The sequence below is a fragment of the Drosophila montana genome, unplaced genomic scaffold (genome assembly GCF_035044405.1).
Source record: "Drosophila montana isolate Dmon_TW-CO22-7 unplaced genomic scaffold, ASM3504440v1 contig_2178_1, whole genome shotgun sequence".
Taxonomy (NCBI): Eukaryota; Metazoa; Arthropoda; class Insecta; order Diptera; family Drosophilidae; genus Drosophila; species Drosophila montana.
Window position 1 is genome coordinate 379,360 of NW_026997075.1, and position 18,499 is coordinate 397,858.

Sequence of the window (18,499 nt, forward strand, 5' to 3'; positions counted from 1 at the left end):
TTTTGACAGAAGCTTATTTATTTAAGGCTGTCAAAAGCATAACATTGAATTGCCGTTTGTTGTTTTAACTTGCATAATTTATTTAAAGCAATGAGTCTCAATACTTTAAATGATATCGACCTATCGATGCTTAGCAGCATCGAATTGTACTCAGTCCCTCCGCTTTGTTTGTGTTGCGTCTCTCTTGCACATGTGTAACAGTTGTTGTTTAACACAAATGTTTAATTGTCAATAAATTGACCCGTCGATTTAATTGCTGTGTTATCATTCGAAATGAACTTTTGGCAGCAAGTTTTCTTGCAACAAGTTTAACCGTAATGCGTAAACATTTGCACAATGTGTAATCACTGCCATATGTGTATATATCGTGTGGATTATGTGGAAAACATGTGCCGCTAACTTATCCAAAGGTTAAGGTTCAACCAAGCATATTTAATTATTGCACAACTCTTACACAGCCCAGTTATTGTGCTCAGATGCAGTGCAACACAATGTCTGCCAAGCCACCGATATTAATTATTGAGCCATTCTTCGGCGGCAGCCACAAGCAGCTCATAGATACGTTAATTGAATGTAAGTAAAGTATTCAAAGAGCTATAATTCTTAAAACTGACATCGCTGCCAACAGGCTTGAACCTGGCCGACTATGAGATCTTTAGTCTTCCTGCCAAGAAGTGGCATTGGCGTGCGCGCACCTCAGCGCTGTATTTCTCGCAGCTAATACCGCCGGAACACGATTACAAAGTGCTGCTGACGAGCTCCGTGCTGAATTTGGCAGAGCTTATTGGTGTCCGGCCCGATCTTGTCAGCTGCCGCAAGATTGTTTACTTTCATGAGAATCAGCTGGTCTATCCGGTGCGTGAGGTCAAGGAACGGGACTGCCAGTATGGTCTAAATGAGATTCTTACTTGGTGAGGGTTGAATTCTTTGTTGTCTTTGTCGATTCCAATTTGCATTTTCTGCCAGTCTCGCCGCGGATATCGTCCTTTTCAATTCCAACTTTAATCGCATGTCCTTTCTGGACAATGTGCAGCCCTTCCTGAACATCCAGCCCGACTTTAAACTGAAGCACATGCGAGAGCGCATCGAGAAGAAATGTGAAGTTCTGTATTTTCCCATCAAGTTTCATGCCTTCCCCAATAAGCGGCACATCATGGACGCGGATATAAACACTGAGCTGGACAGTTTGCATTTGATTTGGCCACATCGCTGGGAGCACGACAAAAATCCGAAGCTGCTCGTGGAAGTGCTGATGGAGCTGAACAAGCGTCAGGTTGACTTCAAGGTGACAATTTGCGGTGAGAGCTACCAGGCGGTGCCGGAGGCCTTCGATGGCATACAGGAGAAACTGGGAGCCAAGCTTATCAACTTTGGCCACCTAACGCGCGAGGAGTATATAAAAACGCTGCTAACTGGCGATATTGTCATCTCGACGGCTGGCCACGAGTTCTATGGCGTGGCCATGCTGGAAGCCACCTATTGCGGCTGTTATCCCATTGCGCCCAACAAGCTTGTATATCCGGAGATTTACCCGAAGGAGAACCTTTATAATACGTCCAATTCGCTGATTAAAATGCTTTACAACTGGTGCCGCAATCCGGAAATCTTTCGCAGGCATCGGGACAAATTCTTCGATTACTTCACCTTTGAACGCTACTCGGCACAGCATTTGGTGCCCAAGTATATGGAAAAGATGCGCATTTCGGTTTAGTGGTGCCTTAAAGACACATCAGTACGTAATATGACAATTCCAATTGCTGTTTTGTGCAATAAGCATCGAATTTAGTTCGTAAGCCAAGCGAAAGATAACTGACCAATTTACCACAAATACACATAATACATAGGTATATATATATTGCCTATATACAATTAATTATATAGTTGAAAGCCATGCATATGTGTAAGTTAATAAGGCCTGTTCACAATTGCTTGAATGCAGCAGTACTCTCTTTTTAAATGTTTGCCAACAATCCTATATGTTTATCTTCTTATACAATTGTTAATTATGAATTGCCAGTTTTTGGCAGCAGGTTAGCTGCAAGTTGTTGTCGTCAAATATGCATTTCGTTATAGATTGAAATTGAGTTTGTTATATGCCTAAGATTGATGCGATTATATACATATATGTATGTGTTTGTTTACCTTAAATCGCTGTATGATATTATGCTTAAATCGTATATGTGCATATGTATTACAATTATTTAAATTGGTTAATCAATATCGGAAACCGTCTTGTATTGCGAGTTGGTTTTTTCCCGAATGTTTTATTCGCCAAGCCTATCCCTGTCTCTGTCTTAACCATGATTTCTGTCTCGCATACAGAGACGTACGCGTCTGAAATACTCGTGATTTGAATCAAGACATGTAAGTTAGGGCTTTGTAAGAGAGTACCTCTTTAATATTGACAGTTTTGATACATTCACATTATGTACACAATCTTAAAATTAGCTATTTGCATCCAGGATTACTTTAAAAACGAAACACAAAAACGCTTAAGCATACAAAATGAAAATAAAATTAACTCAAACTCAACAAGCACGCCCAATCAGGCAGCATTAAAAGTGATTCTCTTTGAATTTGGGCGGCGCCCTGTACTTCTCCTTGATGTGCGCGCGGTACTCCTCATCGTCGTGGCACTCGCGATAGCATTGGGCACAGAAGAGCTCCCCATCACAGCCAAGGCAACGGTAGACAGCATCCTCGTTGCATATATTACACCAAGGCAGCTCCTCGTTTTCGCTGCTGTTCGCATTGTTTGTGGTGCCCAGCTCCGCCTCTAAGGGATCGGCTGCTGCCGGCAACTGCGATTCCGCTATGTACTGCAATAAATCGAGTGAGTTTAAAGTATACAAAACAATTTCAAATCCCATGGCACCTTTTTCATGATGTCTTGCAAGACAGTTTCATCGTTCTCGTCTTCGTTATCACTGGGAGTATTTGTGGCCGCCGAGCCAGCTGCAGCTTCCGATCCAGCACCGTCGATGGGCGCGTCGCGCAGGGCACGCAAACGTCTTTCAATATCGGAGATGGCATCGTTGCGGTCATCGTCGACACGTTGATCCAGCTGCGTTTCGCCCATAAACTGGTGCAGAAGATCCTTGATTTTGTCTTGATCAGTTCTTTGGTCGGTGGACAACAAGAGATCCTTTTTATCATAATTTTTCTGATGCGGCATGCCGCTCAAATTGGAGAGACGCGCACGTATATCGTCATCAGTCGCTTCGACAGCCTTCAGATTCTGCAAACGTTTGCTTATTGCGCTGTCCAGGTTCTCGTCAATATCCTCGCTGCCCGTGGCCTGAGCTGGGGCCGCAGCTGCATTGCTTATGGGCGCCAGCACAGCGGCCAGCTCCTCAGAGGGCAGCACATTGCTGTAGTCGGGGATAATGGTGTATAAATATACATATCGAGCTTAGCTAACGATTGCTTTAATTACGTACTCGAAGAGTGCATCAGCTGCCTCGGCATCGGCTGGCGTTGTGTTCTTTGGCGGCAGACGCAGCTTGGTCACCAGCTCTCCGGGCAGCGCCTCGCAGTCAATGACTTTCTCGGCATCGGCGTTGGCCTGCAGCTTGGACAGTTTGTCGTAGCAGATGAGGCACACGTTGAGCACCTTGCCGCCATGGCGGGGCACAGCAATTGGCCTCTTCAGGCACTTTGCGCAGTACGAATAACCGCAGTTCGGGCAACCGTGCTGCAATAATCTAATTTAAATCTACGCCAAATCATACCATGTACAGCTAGGCAGCCTCCTTACCTCCTTGCAGAAGAGTCCATACTTACGGCTGCAGCCGTAGCAGCTCATTTTGTGGGCAGCACAAAGAAAGTTTTCTTTTTTAGAATTTAGAAAAAGTAAACAAAGATCTTATTGGACGAAATCAAAGCTTTGACTCACAGTATTTTGCTCATGAGTATCGATATACACCGACGTGCTATCGATATTTTTTGTTTGTCTTTGTTCACTGCCGTCTCTAGACAGGCGCATTAACGCTTTTGAACCAGTGAACCGATTAAAAATGGATAAATAGGCCGTAAGCTATGCATATACATATATGCAACTAACTAACCTCTGTTAACTAACAAATGCGTCATATTTCATAGACAACGGTCTCTTCCAAGCCTTAAACTTTATATATCTTCTGAAATGTATCGTCTTCTAAGCGATTTTTCCAAGGATATATTGATACTATTTGTTATCATAGTTTACATAGGTTGTATTGAATTGTTACTTTATGTTCTGTTGAATCTATGTGGTTTACTCGTTTTTCGTTTCCCCATGCTCACTCTCAGTTCTCCGTACTCCCACTTACCAAAATCCCACCGACTCAGTACATGAGAATCGTATAGAGAGGCGACTATATTAGAGATATACATAGAGTACATTACAGATTTTGTCGATTGTTTCTTTTTATTTGTACATACTCATAAAAAAAAACCTACGATATATTGCAGAACTTAAGCAGCACAACTGAAGTAACTTTTAGCTGCCGCATATTTGAATTTCTCACATTTATATCGCCTAATGCGAAGTGAGTTCAGTTTCAAAGGCTAAATAGATGAAAAATAATATAACATTTCCACGAATATTTTATATTTTAAAACCTATTTATATTTAAAAGTTTCAGGGAATGTAAATCTTTTTGTTTTTTTCATTTTGGCCATGAAACTAATATGCATATTAAGTTTTATATATATAGTTTATCATAATTATATTTAGTATAAATGTAAAATACAAAATTTCATGCGTGTTTGTATATCGTGTTGCGCATATATTGAGCCATATGCAGTATTTTAGACTTTAAACCTAGGAGTATGGGATAAAATATAACTTTGAAGCTGTGTTTTATAGGTTAAGGAAACTTGCGTTATTTTTTTGGTTTTCTTTTTTTCTTTTTCTTTTGGAAACCACAAAATAAATAGAATTCCCGATTAATACACGAGTAAATACTTTCATTGCTGCAGATAAAGCGGTTAGGTCGGTTTTGGGTTGTCTGAGTTCAATTTCTTTTTGCATTTTGAGTGAACTATTCGGATGGAGTGAGATCGCGTTCCAGTTCGTTTTCATTGAGTATTTGCGATAGCAAATCGTGCAATGGCTCGAGAATCTTTTTGGCGCCGGTATTGGTGAGACTCTTATAGTCGAACATATCATGATGGCTGATGCTGCCGTCTGGCTGCACCAGCCCCTTGTCGATGGCAACAGTTTGCACGCGATCCAATCCCTTTGTCTGCTCCTTGACTAATTCATTGATCTCCGCATTTTTATCGCGCAGCGCATTCGGTTGCTGGCCCCGTGGTAGTAATGACTGCGAAATATGTAAAAGTATCGTATTGTGTATATGGTATGATTTTGAACTAAAGAGTTGCTCTCTGGTTTATTTACCGGCAGCAGAATGTACGCGCCGGGTAGTTTTTCGCGTATCTTTGTGACATTGGCGAGCAGACCCTCGGCGACTTCGGCGGCGCTGTTGCTCACGTTATTGGTGCCGACGTGGAGAACAACTATTTTGGGATTGACATTGTCGAGGGCGCCGTTCTCGATGCGCCACAGCACATGTTCGGTGCGATCGTCCCGTATACTAAAGTTGAGGCAGTGCAGCGGTGCGAAGTACTGGTTCCAGGTGTCGGTGTCCTGCAGCGTTTCGAATATGCAATCGCCGAGGAATATCACGTCCGGATCCTTTTCGCGGCAATCGGATATAAATCGGCGATGTATGCTCTGCCAGCGCTTGTCGCCGTCAACATCGGGCACGGCTGTGGGCACAGCGCAGGGATTCATGTTGTTTTTGTTGTTGGTGTGTTTTTATATTCAGCATGCGGTGTACGCTGTTGCAACCTTTTAAACAAAAATACAAATTGCTTAATGGACTCGTTAGCAAGCGGCTGTCGCAGCACTTTTGTAGGAGCACCTTTTCTATGAGTTGCCCAAAGGAGTTTGTATAGCGAACTCAGGTGAAAATAATTATAACCAAGAGAATAATTGACAACACAAAATAGCGGCGGCGTTAGTGATGTACAACTGCACCGATCATCGATTTTAATCATCACTTCGAACAATCGAGAAAAATTACACACGATATATCGGTAATTGGTGATTGCTAGCCATTTTAATTTAATAAAGGCTAAAGTGTTTGTTTGATAAAACAAAATTAAATAATAAACAAAAAATTTTATTTTGCAATCGTTTATTTCTTATAACAAAATGATTGCCTTCTCCATGGCTCATTACTCTGTTCTTTGAAGCACAAACATTGCTTGAAACATATAGAAAACTTCAAACAATTTTCAAAGTTAGGCATAATTTTCGAATTTTTATTTATGCTAAGTTCAGTTCAATAGTATTTTTCGTGCCTCTCGCATTATCAACAAAGCAAATTTGGCTTAATTAATATCGATAGCTATTGTGCCAAATCTACACAAATTTATATCGGTATTGCAATCGGCAATAGTTTTGCAGCCCTGGCCGCCGCTTGTCACTTTTCCCTGTCATCAGACGAGACACTAGACGGCAACATCGCTTCTGGGGAAATTACTGCAGTATTTTAACGAATTTATCGCATGGAAAGCAGCATTTTATAAATAAACAATTATAAAAGCGCAACGCGCGATTCTAGCACCATGGATGTGGACCTCAGTCTGGACGAGATAATTGAGCGCAAGCGCATACACAACCCCCCACGAACCAACGATAAAAAACTGTAAGTGCTCGGGCCAAAAGAAAATGGCGCTGCTCTGCTAACGTTTGCATATTCCGTTAATGCCACAGCCATGCCGTTCAAATGAAGCCGCGAAAGCCGGCTAACAAGCCGGGTCCACACACGCGCACCTACGATGCACGCAACAAGATCATTCAGAAGACGCGCGCCAAAATTGTGGATGCACGCGACATACTCAACCAGAACATTCGCGATTCTGGCATCGATGCCCGCAACGTGCTGCTCGAGCGCAAGAAGGAGCGCATGCCCATGCCTCTGCCGCTGCCGCCGCAGCCGCAGTCGGGGCGCGCGCCATCGCGAGTTGGCGGCGGCGGCGTCGGCGGTGGCCTGCACAAGGGCCGATTTGGTCAGCGGATAATTACAATGAGCAATCGGCCGGGCGGCGTCATACAAACGCTCTGGGATCCCAAGGAAGAGCGACCCTCACATGGCGGCTACAAGTCCGGTGGCAGCTCAGGAGCGCCGTATCAATCCAGTCGGCTAAATGCAGCCGCCAAACCATTTATACCACGCGGTTACGTGGACTACGACAATATGCAGGAGTTGGAGGATGGTGAGTTCATCCGTTGCCTCATCCAACTTAAACGGTGAAATGTCTCTGTTTGTTCTTGTAGAGGAAATTGCACGCACGCTGCATTTGGGCAACTACAATAGCCAGCCGACCGGCGGGCAGCGACCACGCATGGGTCACGGCTATGACGGCTATAGCTTGGACATGGACGGCGTGGAGATAACGTCGCCAGGCAGCAATAATTTGGCCGGTGATCCGTTTGCCATTTACGAGGCGGCTCGCAATCGGGTGGAGCGGCCGTCTATGCCGCCACCACCGCTTGGTGGCGAAAAGATATTCGAGCGCCGACAGCGCAATTTGGTGGCAACCTCAAATTTGCCGGAGTCACTGCGTGCCCGTCTCTTTGGCAGCGAGCCAGATCGCCGGGTCTCGCATGGCATCTATGCGAATGAGAATGGTAGCGAGCCGCCGAAGGGGCATATGGCTGCACCACTAATGCCTTCGATGCCCATGCACCAGCGTCGCAGTCCACCGACCATATCGATGCCGTTGCCATTGAGCGTGGTGAACAATAAGCCCGGCTATCGATTGCTGGTGAGCAATCTGCACGCGAACGTGACCACGGCGGACATAAGGGAGCTGTTCAATGACATTGGACCCATGTATGATGCGCATGTGGTGCGTCCGGGCACTGCGGAGGTTATCTACAAGTCCTTGGAGCACGCCGAGATGGCCGTGGATGCCTATCACCAGCGTGAGTTCGATGGCCAGCCCATGCACTGTGTGCTGGTCAATCCGCACTCATCCAATCGTTCCGCACACTCGATCAGGTTGGTATTCCGTTAACACTACTCCTGCTACGCCCATAATTGACTGGCTGCTTCTTCAATTGTTGTAGCTCTCGCACCGTTACCACAAACTCATCTGGCGTGGAGGTGGACATTGATGCGCTGCACTCGGTGCTCTTCCGGGATCGCTAGACAAGTGTCCCGTACAGAAGCCACACGAACTTAGGCAATTACTATGTGAACGTTTAACCTAGACACATGCATCAATTATCAATAACGTTATCTATACGTTAATCCAGCATTGGTCATCAACTCGTAACCCTTTTTTTTAGATTTAAGCCCATATTGCTGTACATTTTTGTATGCGTTGGCCACACACAAATTGCTCGGCGCCCGCTCAGTAAACCGTTAGTCAAGTTTAAACCAAGTATTTTCAATATTTTCTCATATACCAATTTTTTTTGTCTTAACTAGTAGAACTCTACTTGCAACAGGGGCTGTCTATAGTTCCCAACCCCGAAGTCATCTTATTCCACTTTTTTTTTATTTTGTTAATACTCAAAGCATCTAGGAACCAATAAAGAATATAATTGTAGTAACTCCAACAAAATAATATTTCGATTGTCCAAGTTTTTCGTTATTCTTTATTTCCAGTTGCGTGTGTAGGCCGGCCTTTAATTCAAATTTATCAGAGGGCTAAGCATATAATATTTATATGTTCTGAAATAAATTTTAAAATGTCGGACTTAAACTCATTGTTAAATACTTTTGCACGTATTTTATGCGCGTTTAGCGCTTCTCGGAAAATAGGGGGGGTCCGTGGTTGTCCTTCGGGCGAAAAACGGCATAAAATGATAGCAAAGGATGAAACTAACTGGAAACTTGTTCTACTTAATAGAATTTTCAATATGCAAATGCCTTTACAAAGAATATGTGTGCAAATGAATTAGCTTTCAGTTCGGGCTAAACAGTTAAATACTTTAACTTTTATTTGATTCATGCCTTAAATGCCTTCTACTTGGAGAATGCGCATAAAATAATTTGCAGCTTTCGTGGAGTTTTGTTTGTTTGTTTGTTTCTTGTTTAATATTTATTACATATTACATAAAAATGTACAGTAAATATTTTAAGATCGCATAAAATTAATTCATAATAATTAAGTAAAAAAAGCAGGATTAAGTCAGCAATTGAAGAGGTGCACAAAAAAAAATTAAGAAGTAGATTATTGATTCACCGTGAAGAGCGGCTCTTCAATTATCCCGGATGCCAGTGCCGTAGTTGGCGCCGCCGGCACGGTTCAATGCCTCGCGGAACAGCTCAATGTCCAGTTCGGCCTGGACGCCCGCCTGCAGCTCCACGGCAAAGTTCTGTCGAGGAACATAGGAGAGAATGAGAGAGAGGGAAAGAGAGAGAGAGAGAGAGAGAGCCTTGTTGGCCTTGTGACTTACGTTAAGCACATCCTTGATGAGCGCCTTGTCCGTTGACATTTTGGCGCGCTGTATGACGCCCACCTCCTGGCCAATCCACGTTAGAAAGATGAACTTCTTGCGCTTGGACATCTCATCGCCCATCTGTATGCGTATGTAGCCGAAGGCGCGCTCCGAGTCCCCAAACTGCTCGCGGAACTGCTCGAAGCACTGGCCACGCGCATGCACAATTATCTGCGCGCCGTCGAACTTAAAGACCGCCCACTCGGTATCTGTCAGATCGGAGCGGACATCCTCGTAGGCCTCCCGTATGGCGTCCTTGTCCAGCGAAGTCGCCAGCGGCATCTGTGTTCCAATGATATAATTGTATATGCATAAGTATTTGTGCTTGTGCTTGGGTTTGGCTTTTAATGTAATCAGTGCATTTAGCTGCAGTCCGGAAACAGCCCCCCCCCCCTCCCCACCAACCCTCCAGCACCCCTCGTATTGGCCTCTGCCCAGTTTTGTTTTTAATTTTCAAGTTCATTTAATTTGCTAGCTGTTGGGTTTTTCTGCGTTCGTGTTGGATTAACGCCTTGTGGTGTAATTTATGTGGCGCATCTGCGCATTCAGGCAACACGTATCCGTCAGATACTTTCGCTTTCGTTTCCGTGCCAAGAGCCAAAACAATAACAATAACAGTAACAGCAACGATAACAATAACAATAACAATAGCAATAAAATTATAAATCAATCACGCCAATGCATTTCGCACAAAACTCTTCAATTTGTTCAGCTCGAAATGTTGCATAAATTATATTTAGTGCAATTGCAGTTGCATGAAGATTAAATAACTAAGCGCGAATACCTTAAACCATATAAACCATAGATGTACATATATATACATATGTATATTGGTACAATTGGAATTTATCAAAATACTCTGGCTTTTATGTCGAAAGATATTGTGCAAAAAAAGCAATATAAAATAATATTATCTATTGTCTATAACTAGTTGAGAATTTTATTTATTTTTTTAAATATAGGCAGAAATCGTTTCAATGGATAATACTATCTTAAATACTTGATAATACTAGATAAAAAAGATTCTTTATTTTTAATTGTTTCTGAGTGAGGATCGAACGAAAGAGAAAGATTGAGAAAGCCGTCGCCTTCTCGAAGAACAATACACATCGCAAAGGAAACACAGTTCTCTATGTAATTCTCTCCAACTCCATCCGAAAAGTAAATTAAACTTGTATTTAGTATAAAGCAACTTTGTATAATGTATTTGTTTTTTTTAATACAAAAGCTTTATATCGAACAGATCTTTAGTTAGCTACCATTTATACAAAGTATATCAATATATATGGGATATATAATATGATAATGATATAAGTATTTTATCAGGGCTGCAAAACCTTAAAAAGTGTCAGAGGTTCGGTTCACGGTTCGAACCAACTCGTTGCCATATGGGCGCGCTTTCTGAACCTGGTTTTTCACACTGTTCAACGCCAGATTTGTATTTTCAAAATATTAAAGACAAATTCTACCTTTAAATTAATAATTACCTGCCCGCTAGTACTGAAGATGTTGCAATTAATAAATATTTTCACATACAAAATGCGGGCTAAATGAATCAGAGTTCCGGAGTGGAACCTGTTCGGTTCAAAAGCGATTTACAGCTATTATATTTATGCTTATTTGTGAATCCCAACTTTTGTTCTGTGAAAACCAAATGAAGGCTTTGAGTGCATTTAAAGCTTTAATTAATACCTGTAATACAAAAGAACAACAAATAACCGCTTAACGGTTGCTCGTGGGCACAAACATAATAATATTTAATTTAATTTAACGCACAGCTTCAGTGCGCGATTTATGCGAAAGGGCAATATACAAATAAATCGTATAAATTGCCCGCATATCAATATAGCCCGTTCTTCCGTTTACTTTATCATTGTTTAACTATGCTTATGCTTTAATATGATTATTTGTGGGCAGACTTTCCATCTGTCATGTGGTCTACGATGCAAGAGGGAGCCGGGGAGGGAACCCCCACATGCTCTTACTTTTGAGAGAGTTACAGCTACTTTGGAAAGTATCTGAGGGCGGCTGCTGCTGAGCAGCTGATCAAGCGACAATCAAGATTTATGCATTGAAACAATTTAAGCGTCACAATTTTCAATCAGCAAAGCGGCCGACACAAAAAAAAAAACCACGATAAATATAGAAAAAAACGGTTCAAAGACGGCGAGATGCGAGTTGGAAGATTGAAGATGATGTATGTATGTATTTATTTTATTTGGGTTGGCTGGAGAGAGCCAAAACAAAGAGTATAATAATAACAGCAAAACTGTCTCCAAATGGAGCAGTGCACAAAGCAGATGAGCGAGAGAGAGAGAGAGAGTGAGCGAGCGAGGCGGCGCAGCGGGAAGTAGCTGGATCATAATGCGTTCGTTGACCGAAATCGGCTTTGTGCCTGTGTGTGTGTGTGTGTGTTTGGTGTGTGAGAAAAATCAATTAGAAAAGCGCAAAGCGATTTAGAAAAGTGCGCTCTTTGAAGAGCAACAAAAAATATATGGTATCTATCACAAAGACTCAACAATTAGAAAGATGAAAGAACAAAATTTTTATTTAAGCGTTGACTTTCACGACGATTTGCTTGATTTGCTTGAATTAATTATGCAAAAACACAAAAAAAAGAATGAAGCCAAATGATGCAAAGTGTGCCAAAAAAAAAAGAAGAAGAAGAAGCAGCAAAGTAAAGCAAAGAAAAGAAGTGAAATAAATAAATATAACCGTTGCCATAATTTGTGCGCTAAGTCAATTTGCAATAGGAAACAGCTAAGCGCAAGAATAACAGACAGAGGCAGCGGCAGCGGCAGCGGCAGAGGCAGAGGCAGAGGAGACAGAATCAGAGAACACACGTTTTGGAGTAAATACAGAGTTATGACCATAGCCTCAGCTGCCATAATTTCGAGCAAAAATTAACGGCGCTTTTGCTTCTTTTTGCGGCGGCTGATAAGCCAATTCTCTCAAGTAGCTCAACAACAACAACAGCAACAAATTGGGGCTTGGGGATGCGACTGTTGGCTGGTTCATTGGGCGTGTCTGATAACTAATCAAATATAGCCGCAATTACAATGTTATAGTATGTTGCCTCTTCGTGGGTGCGCCTGAGGGTGCAGGCGGGTGCGGATACATACATACGTATGCGGGTGCAGCATTGACGTAAGCGTAATCTCTATATTCTCGGTATTCTCTCTATTCTCCAGATAAGTCGACGCGACATACACATCGAAATTGATTAATGCCCCAACTGTCCCCCCTTGCCATCCCTTCACCCATCACCCAAACACTTGCTTGTATAGCTGCGTACTTGTTCTTGTTCTTCTTCTTCTATTTCTAGTTCATGTTTATTGTTCATGGCAATTAGTGTTTGGTAAATTAAGCAATCTGACAAATCAAACAGTTCCAGTTCACTTAGCCACACCCCCCGCCCTCGCGCTCTGCAACCAGTTGTTATTTTTTCCAATTAGTGCACAAGTGTTCTAGCAAAAGAAAGTAAAAGTTATCGACAATGTTGGGTTACATGATTCGTAATCATATCACTAAAACCGTTATTGATTTCATTCTTATCGCCACACAGATTTGTTGCCAAGTGCATGCCTACTAAGTATATACATACATATAAATACATACATATATATACATACATATATGTATGTATGTATATACTTGTTTAATCTGACTTCGTACTAGTCGTTGCGTTATCTTTATCTAATCTAAAGTCCACATCTACTGCATTATGTGGGTCGATCGAGTGTCCGTCAGAGTTTCCATTCTAGAAATTTCATGAGCTTTTCTTTGCAATGTATCTTTAAATGCAAATGTATCTTTAAAAAAAGGAGGAAGTCGGTGGATAAAATGTATATATGTATCTATATTTATTTTATATCTATATTATGAGTTTTCCTTTTTGCTGCTCTTAAATTTTCAATCAAAATTACTGCTTTATTTTTCATCAATTTGATAAACTTGTGAAAACAATTACAATTTTTACTGCAAGCATTTGAAGTGTTCTATTTGCAATCCAGACACAAATTCCTACTTTGATAATAAATTAAAATGGAATGCGATAATATATACACATATATATGTATGTGTGTATGTATGTGCATACACAAAAATTATATATAATATATATGTGTATCAATATCTGCAGATACCGATATCAGTGACTGTGTCTGTATCAGCGAATTGTTGTGGCCTTTACTTTAAACGTGGCAACAAAAAAGGTGCAGCTAAAAAAAACACAAAAAATAAAAAAACTGTCAATGATAGCAAAAATCAAAAGGCGGCATGAAATGTGCTGTTACAAGTTTACAATATATATATATATATATATATATATATATGTACATATATATATGTATACAGTACGACCTCGCTTAACGCAACCCTCGTTACACGCAACTCCTCGATAATTGTAACACCCGATTTCTTAACATTGTAGAAACAGCTGTTCAGAAAAGTATAAATTGTAAAAAAGTACAGACCACAATTTCTCAATTTTTCAAAAAATAAATAAAGTCAAATGAAATCCTTGCTTTGAACACAGAACTATTCGATTTACTTTAATTTTAATGGTTAGCAAAGGCAACTCCTTTTGGAAATATGTAGGTCTCGTGGCCTACAGAAAAATTTCCCTCGGTTTCTGCAACCATCTCAGTTTTCGCAATTGGCCAAATTTTCATAGGTTGCGTTGAGCGAGGTCGTACTGTACATATATGTATATTATGCACATATATTTCATTTTCAACACTGAAATCGTTTCATGTTGAATAACGCCTTTCAGATACGCGTCGCTCGCATAAAATTCCACAAAAATCTAATAAAACTTGCTGCAAAAAAAAGTGCGTTTGCGGCATGGGTGTGTGTGTGTGTGTGAAGGAATTAAAGAGAAAAAAAACTTAAACAGCCGGCAAAGAAAATAATGCGTCAAGTGCGGCACACATATTTCAGGCATTGCGTGAGTCACAGCTAAGGCAAAGGCTAGACAGTCGGTTCAGCGGGCGGACTCTTATACCCTGCACGCAGGAGCTACTCAAAGAGGGGTATGTTGAGTATGCTAATGCTATAAAACAGTTATACGATCTCTTATGTTTCGTCAGACTTATTGCTATAGTTAGAGCATGCCTATATATATATATATATGTATTCATAATACTACTTGGGATCGAAGATGACTTCTAATATGCATTACATATAAATATTTGAATTATTTTATACCCTGCACACAGGAGCTACTCAAAGCGGGGTATGCTAAATATACGCATATTATAAAATCCGGTCTGATAGATTGAAATATTCTTCTCCTCACATAGATTCTCGATAATTTGCAATTCGTATACACTTTTTTTTAAACATAATTTCTATATCCTTATTGGAGTGCCTCCTAAGTACGCTTTATCTTTTTTAAATAATTTGTCTAAATAATTTAACCGACTCGATGCGTGGATGTTGCAGACCTGCGTACAGGGTCTCCCCCCAGTCGCCCGCTAAACAACTTCAGATTAAATTTAACTTCCAGTTAGGAGCCTGATTTAACACAAGCTTTAAAAAGAAACCAGCCAGGGTATTATGTGGGCATTTGTAACTGTGCGACTTTCACCAAAAATAAGCTTCATACCAACTTTTTCTTACAGACAATTCAAGCTAGTTTATGTAATTATAAGAAATACTTATTTCAAATGCTTTGGGGTTATTTTAACGTGCTCATAACCGAAAATTGTAGTAATTTTTTAAAATATTTATTTTATCATCAAGTTCAAAGCCAGTTTGGTTTCAGGAAACATGTGAACGCTGGAAAAAGTTAGGAATGTCTGTACATACTTTAACATTGATTAGCTAGTGAAAACGTTTCGATCGGATTACAAAAAGCGTGTTTTCATATCACGGTGCTACGTTTCTGATTCATTTCGATGGGAACAAGTGGTTATTTGCGGGCTTATGTTCGCATTCGCATTGGTTCTGCCAGTTGTTTCTCTTGCTGCTGGTTCGAGGAGTGTCAACATCTGTTTTAGTTCGTGCCGTCGAAAACGTTTTCCAAATGTTTTAAATACTCAAAAGTGCAACTGACGCATGAATCAGCGGCTCGTTCGTTTGTTCCAAGGCAGGCGGAAGGAAGCGTGGGCCAAGTGTGGGGCGCGGCGAGGGGCTATAGGATGCAATGCTGTTCTTTCTCTCTTTTTTTTTCTTTTTTATAGTCGCGCATTTGTTGTTTCAGATGTTGTTGTGGTTGTTCTCGCTGTATGTATTAATAATTCTTCGTTGTGTTTTTGTTTTAGCTTATTTTCGCAGTGGAACAAAGAAACTTGAGTTGGTTGTTGATTTGTGTGCGTGACTCATTAGCGAACGACAAATGAATTAAACAGAAAAAAATATAAAATAAATCGCAAACCAAAATTGGCGCGTCAGGAAGCGCAGCCAACTTAACAAGCCCAAAGCTCGTGCATTGCAATGGATTAAGAGGGAGAGAGGGATAATGTGTGCGTGAGCGTCTGCGCGTGAGTGTGTGTGAGTGCGTGTGTCTGCTTGCGCATGTGTGTGCGTGGCAAACCAATGCATAACAATACACTGCAATCTCGGTATGTTGGATATTTTTATTCAATTTAAATGCACACACCACGCCCCCTCTACCGCACATCTATTCTAACGGTTGGTTTTGGGGGACGTTGCGCATACGACGCGTAGTGCGTAGAGCACTCCGATATTCAATATTATTTATTGCCATTGGCATTGATGGCATTGCTTTGAGGTGTTGCTGGCGTTGTGGCATCCGCTTGAACGCATTTCGTGTCAGTTTTCATGGCTTTCATGTGCGCGTGTTGTTTGACTTATTGATTGAGTTATAACCGTAAATGGTTCGGCTCTGTTCCGACAGATTATGTGGGGGCATATACATATTTACTTTTCATATATATGTACATACACACAAACACACACACATTATATCTGAAGTTGCCAGGTAAATGCACTCGTTCGCATTGAACGCTCTCATCGAAACACGACTACACGGGGCAAAATGTCCAATTTTCGTAGGTCAAATCTATCTTGAATCAAGTCGCAAATCTGTCAAGTGGGTGGCTCACAAATCCGAGCATTTGCATAGTTAAAAGTCTTGAAAAAGCAGATTTGTTTCAAGTGATTAGGCTAACTGAAATGCAGTGAACCGCAATCCAATTCCGCTCAAATCAAGCTAATTTCAATTAAAGCAAGAAATAACATTTTTCCTCTGGGATTCGCAGATACATTGTTGAAAGATGACTTCTATAATGCATAACATACATACATTTAAGAAATACAAGGGTTTACTGCACTCAAGAGGAACTTGAAATGAACCCTTGTTCTAAGCATGAACTTCTTGATTTTCTTTTCAGTGTACCAACTGAACAAACGAACAGCCCTCTGTCTCTCTCTCTCTCTCCCGCTGATTAAATTTTGAGTCATGTCGCTTCGATAGCTGCTTAATATAGTAGGTAATTGAACTGCAGCTGGCTGGCGTGTGTGTGTGTGCGTGTGTGTGTGAGTCACAGTGAATCAATCGAAATGAATCAAACCAAATGACTCACTCACACACTGCCAATGGCCCATATCACAGTAGTCGGTATCAGTGGAACAATCGGAATACTGTCACAGTAGCTACAATTTGTCTTTGCCATTGGCGGAGATATGAAATATGTATGTACAATGTGTAAGTAGTTGCCTCAACGAAACCGCAACAATTACTCGATACATGCAACAATGCTCGATAAGATACAGATACAGATACAGAGACTAGAGTATCTTTTGCTACATATGTATGTATGTGTGCGTACACGTATTTTTAACTGCTGTGCGCACAAGTGCGGCGGCGACGCCGTTTCGCACTTGAACTTGATATGCATAGTTGCTGTTGTTGTTGTTGTTGTTGCTGTTGTCTATGACCATGCCCACACTTACGCCTGCTTATCTACCCCTTGGCTGCAGCGCTGCGCGCTGCATCCGCCCCCGCACTTAAAAGCCTAAGCAAAATATAATTTTTTTTTTGTACATTCTCTTGTGCTTCTCTCTCTTCGTTGTCTGGCTCCGGCGTCGGCGTCGGCACCGGCACCGGCTTTGCCTTTGCTGCTGCGGCTGGGGGTACTGGCCCTGGCCCTGGCCGGTTCTTGTGGAGTCACAGTTATTTAAAGTTCAACACTTCGCACACACAGACACACTCGCACACACAGACACACACACACACACTAACACATACGCACACTTGACTTTGGGCTTGGACTCCAACTATAGCGAGGCTGCTTCGCCGCGCTTTGCCTCTTCCTTTTTTGTCTGCTCTCCCGCTCTCTCTCCCTCTCTCTTTCTCTCTCGCGCGCTATCTGTTTCTGCAGATTTTACTTTGCGCTTTGCGCCTCTGCTGCTGCTGCTGCTGCTACTTTTGCTGTTGCTGTTTGACTGCCCCGTTGTCGCATCTCCTAAGAGTCTAATTCTTTTTGTTTCGTCTTCTGCCGCACTTAATATTTTCTTAATACATATACAAGATGCACTCTTTCCTGTATGTGTATGTGTGCATGTGTTAAAGTATCTCTCACCCTTCTCGGTTTGCTCTCCACAATTTGTTCAACTTCAATGCCGTCTGACATGTTGCTGGCTGAATGGGATGCTGCGGCTACTGTTGGGTCGCTTCTGCTCTGCTCTGCTCTGCTCTCTTTTGCTGTGGCGGCTGTTGCTGCAACTCAACTGACAGTTCAATGAATTTCTGCCGGCTTGGCTTTTTTATTGCAACTTTGGGACACAAATTCAACAATTTGAACACAACGCGCGATGCTCGTAAATGTTCAGCGACAAGTGTCACGATAAACAACAACAAAAATTAATAAAAAAAATTAATATAAAAAACGAAAACAAAGACAAAGGCAAAAGGCACAGGCTTTAATCGGGAGTGACCAAAAAAATTGCCGACCGACTCCGTCCGACTCGCACGAATAGTTGCTCACGAATGCGGGCCGGCAGCGCGTGCAACTCCAACGAAGTGGC

General features: G+C 41.7%; 5 protein-coding genes across 5 annotated transcripts; 2 read left to right on the plus strand and 3 right to left on the minus strand.

The window, feature by feature from the left end:
• Positions 1-181: 181 nt before the first annotated feature.
• Positions 182-2,535, plus strand: LOC135427565 (tRNA-queuosine alpha-mannosyltransferase). Its single transcript, XM_064681104.1, has 3 exons — positions 182-573; positions 629-911; positions 967-2,535. The coding sequence occupies exons 1-3, from the start codon at positions 477-479 to the stop codon at positions 1,709-1,711; spliced, it is 1,125 nt and encodes a 374-aa protein (XP_064537174.1). The 5' UTR covers positions 182-476; the 3' UTR covers positions 1,712-2,535.
• LOC135427568 (abscission/NoCut checkpoint regulator) lies at positions 2,532-3,917 on the minus strand. Its single transcript, XM_064681106.1, has 4 exons — positions 3,758-3,917; positions 3,441-3,694; positions 2,876-3,371; positions 2,532-2,819 (listed from the first exon to the last, which is right to left on the minus strand). The coding sequence occupies exons 1-4, from the start codon at positions 3,803-3,805 to the stop codon at positions 2,556-2,558; spliced, it is 1,062 nt and encodes a 353-aa protein (XP_064537176.1). The 5' UTR covers positions 3,806-3,917; the 3' UTR covers positions 2,532-2,555.
• A 1,084-nt stretch (positions 3,918-5,001) lies between these two features.
• On the minus strand, positions 5,002-6,061 carry Paf-AHalpha (Platelet-activating factor acetylhydrolase alpha). The gene is made up of 3 exons (XM_064681107.1): positions 5,910-6,061; positions 5,384-5,836; positions 5,002-5,306 (listed from the first exon to the last, which is right to left on the minus strand). Exons 2-3 carry the CDS (start codon positions 5,777-5,779, stop codon positions 5,025-5,027), a joined length of 678 nt encoding a protein of 225 aa, XP_064537177.1. The 5' UTR covers positions 5,780-5,836; positions 5,910-6,061; the 3' UTR covers positions 5,002-5,024.
• Positions 6,062-6,469: 408 nt separating this feature from the next.
• On the plus strand, positions 6,470-8,438 carry LOC135427564 (uncharacterized). Its single transcript, XM_064681103.1, has 4 exons — positions 6,470-6,698; positions 6,767-7,269; positions 7,331-8,057; positions 8,126-8,438. Exons 1-4 carry the CDS (start codon positions 6,619-6,621, stop codon positions 8,205-8,207), a joined length of 1,392 nt encoding a protein of 463 aa, XP_064537173.1. The 5' UTR covers positions 6,470-6,618; the 3' UTR covers positions 8,208-8,438.
• Positions 8,439-9,115: 677 nt separating this feature from the next.
• Positions 9,116-18,465, minus strand: LOC135427502 (coactosin-like protein). Its single transcript, XM_064681031.1, has 3 exons — positions 18,055-18,465; positions 9,464-9,787; positions 9,116-9,382 (listed from the first exon to the last, which is right to left on the minus strand). Exons 1-3 carry the CDS (start codon positions 18,103-18,105, stop codon positions 9,266-9,268), a joined length of 492 nt encoding a protein of 163 aa, XP_064537101.1. The 5' UTR covers positions 18,106-18,465; the 3' UTR covers positions 9,116-9,265.
• Between the last annotated feature and the right edge of the window lie 34 nt (positions 18,466-18,499).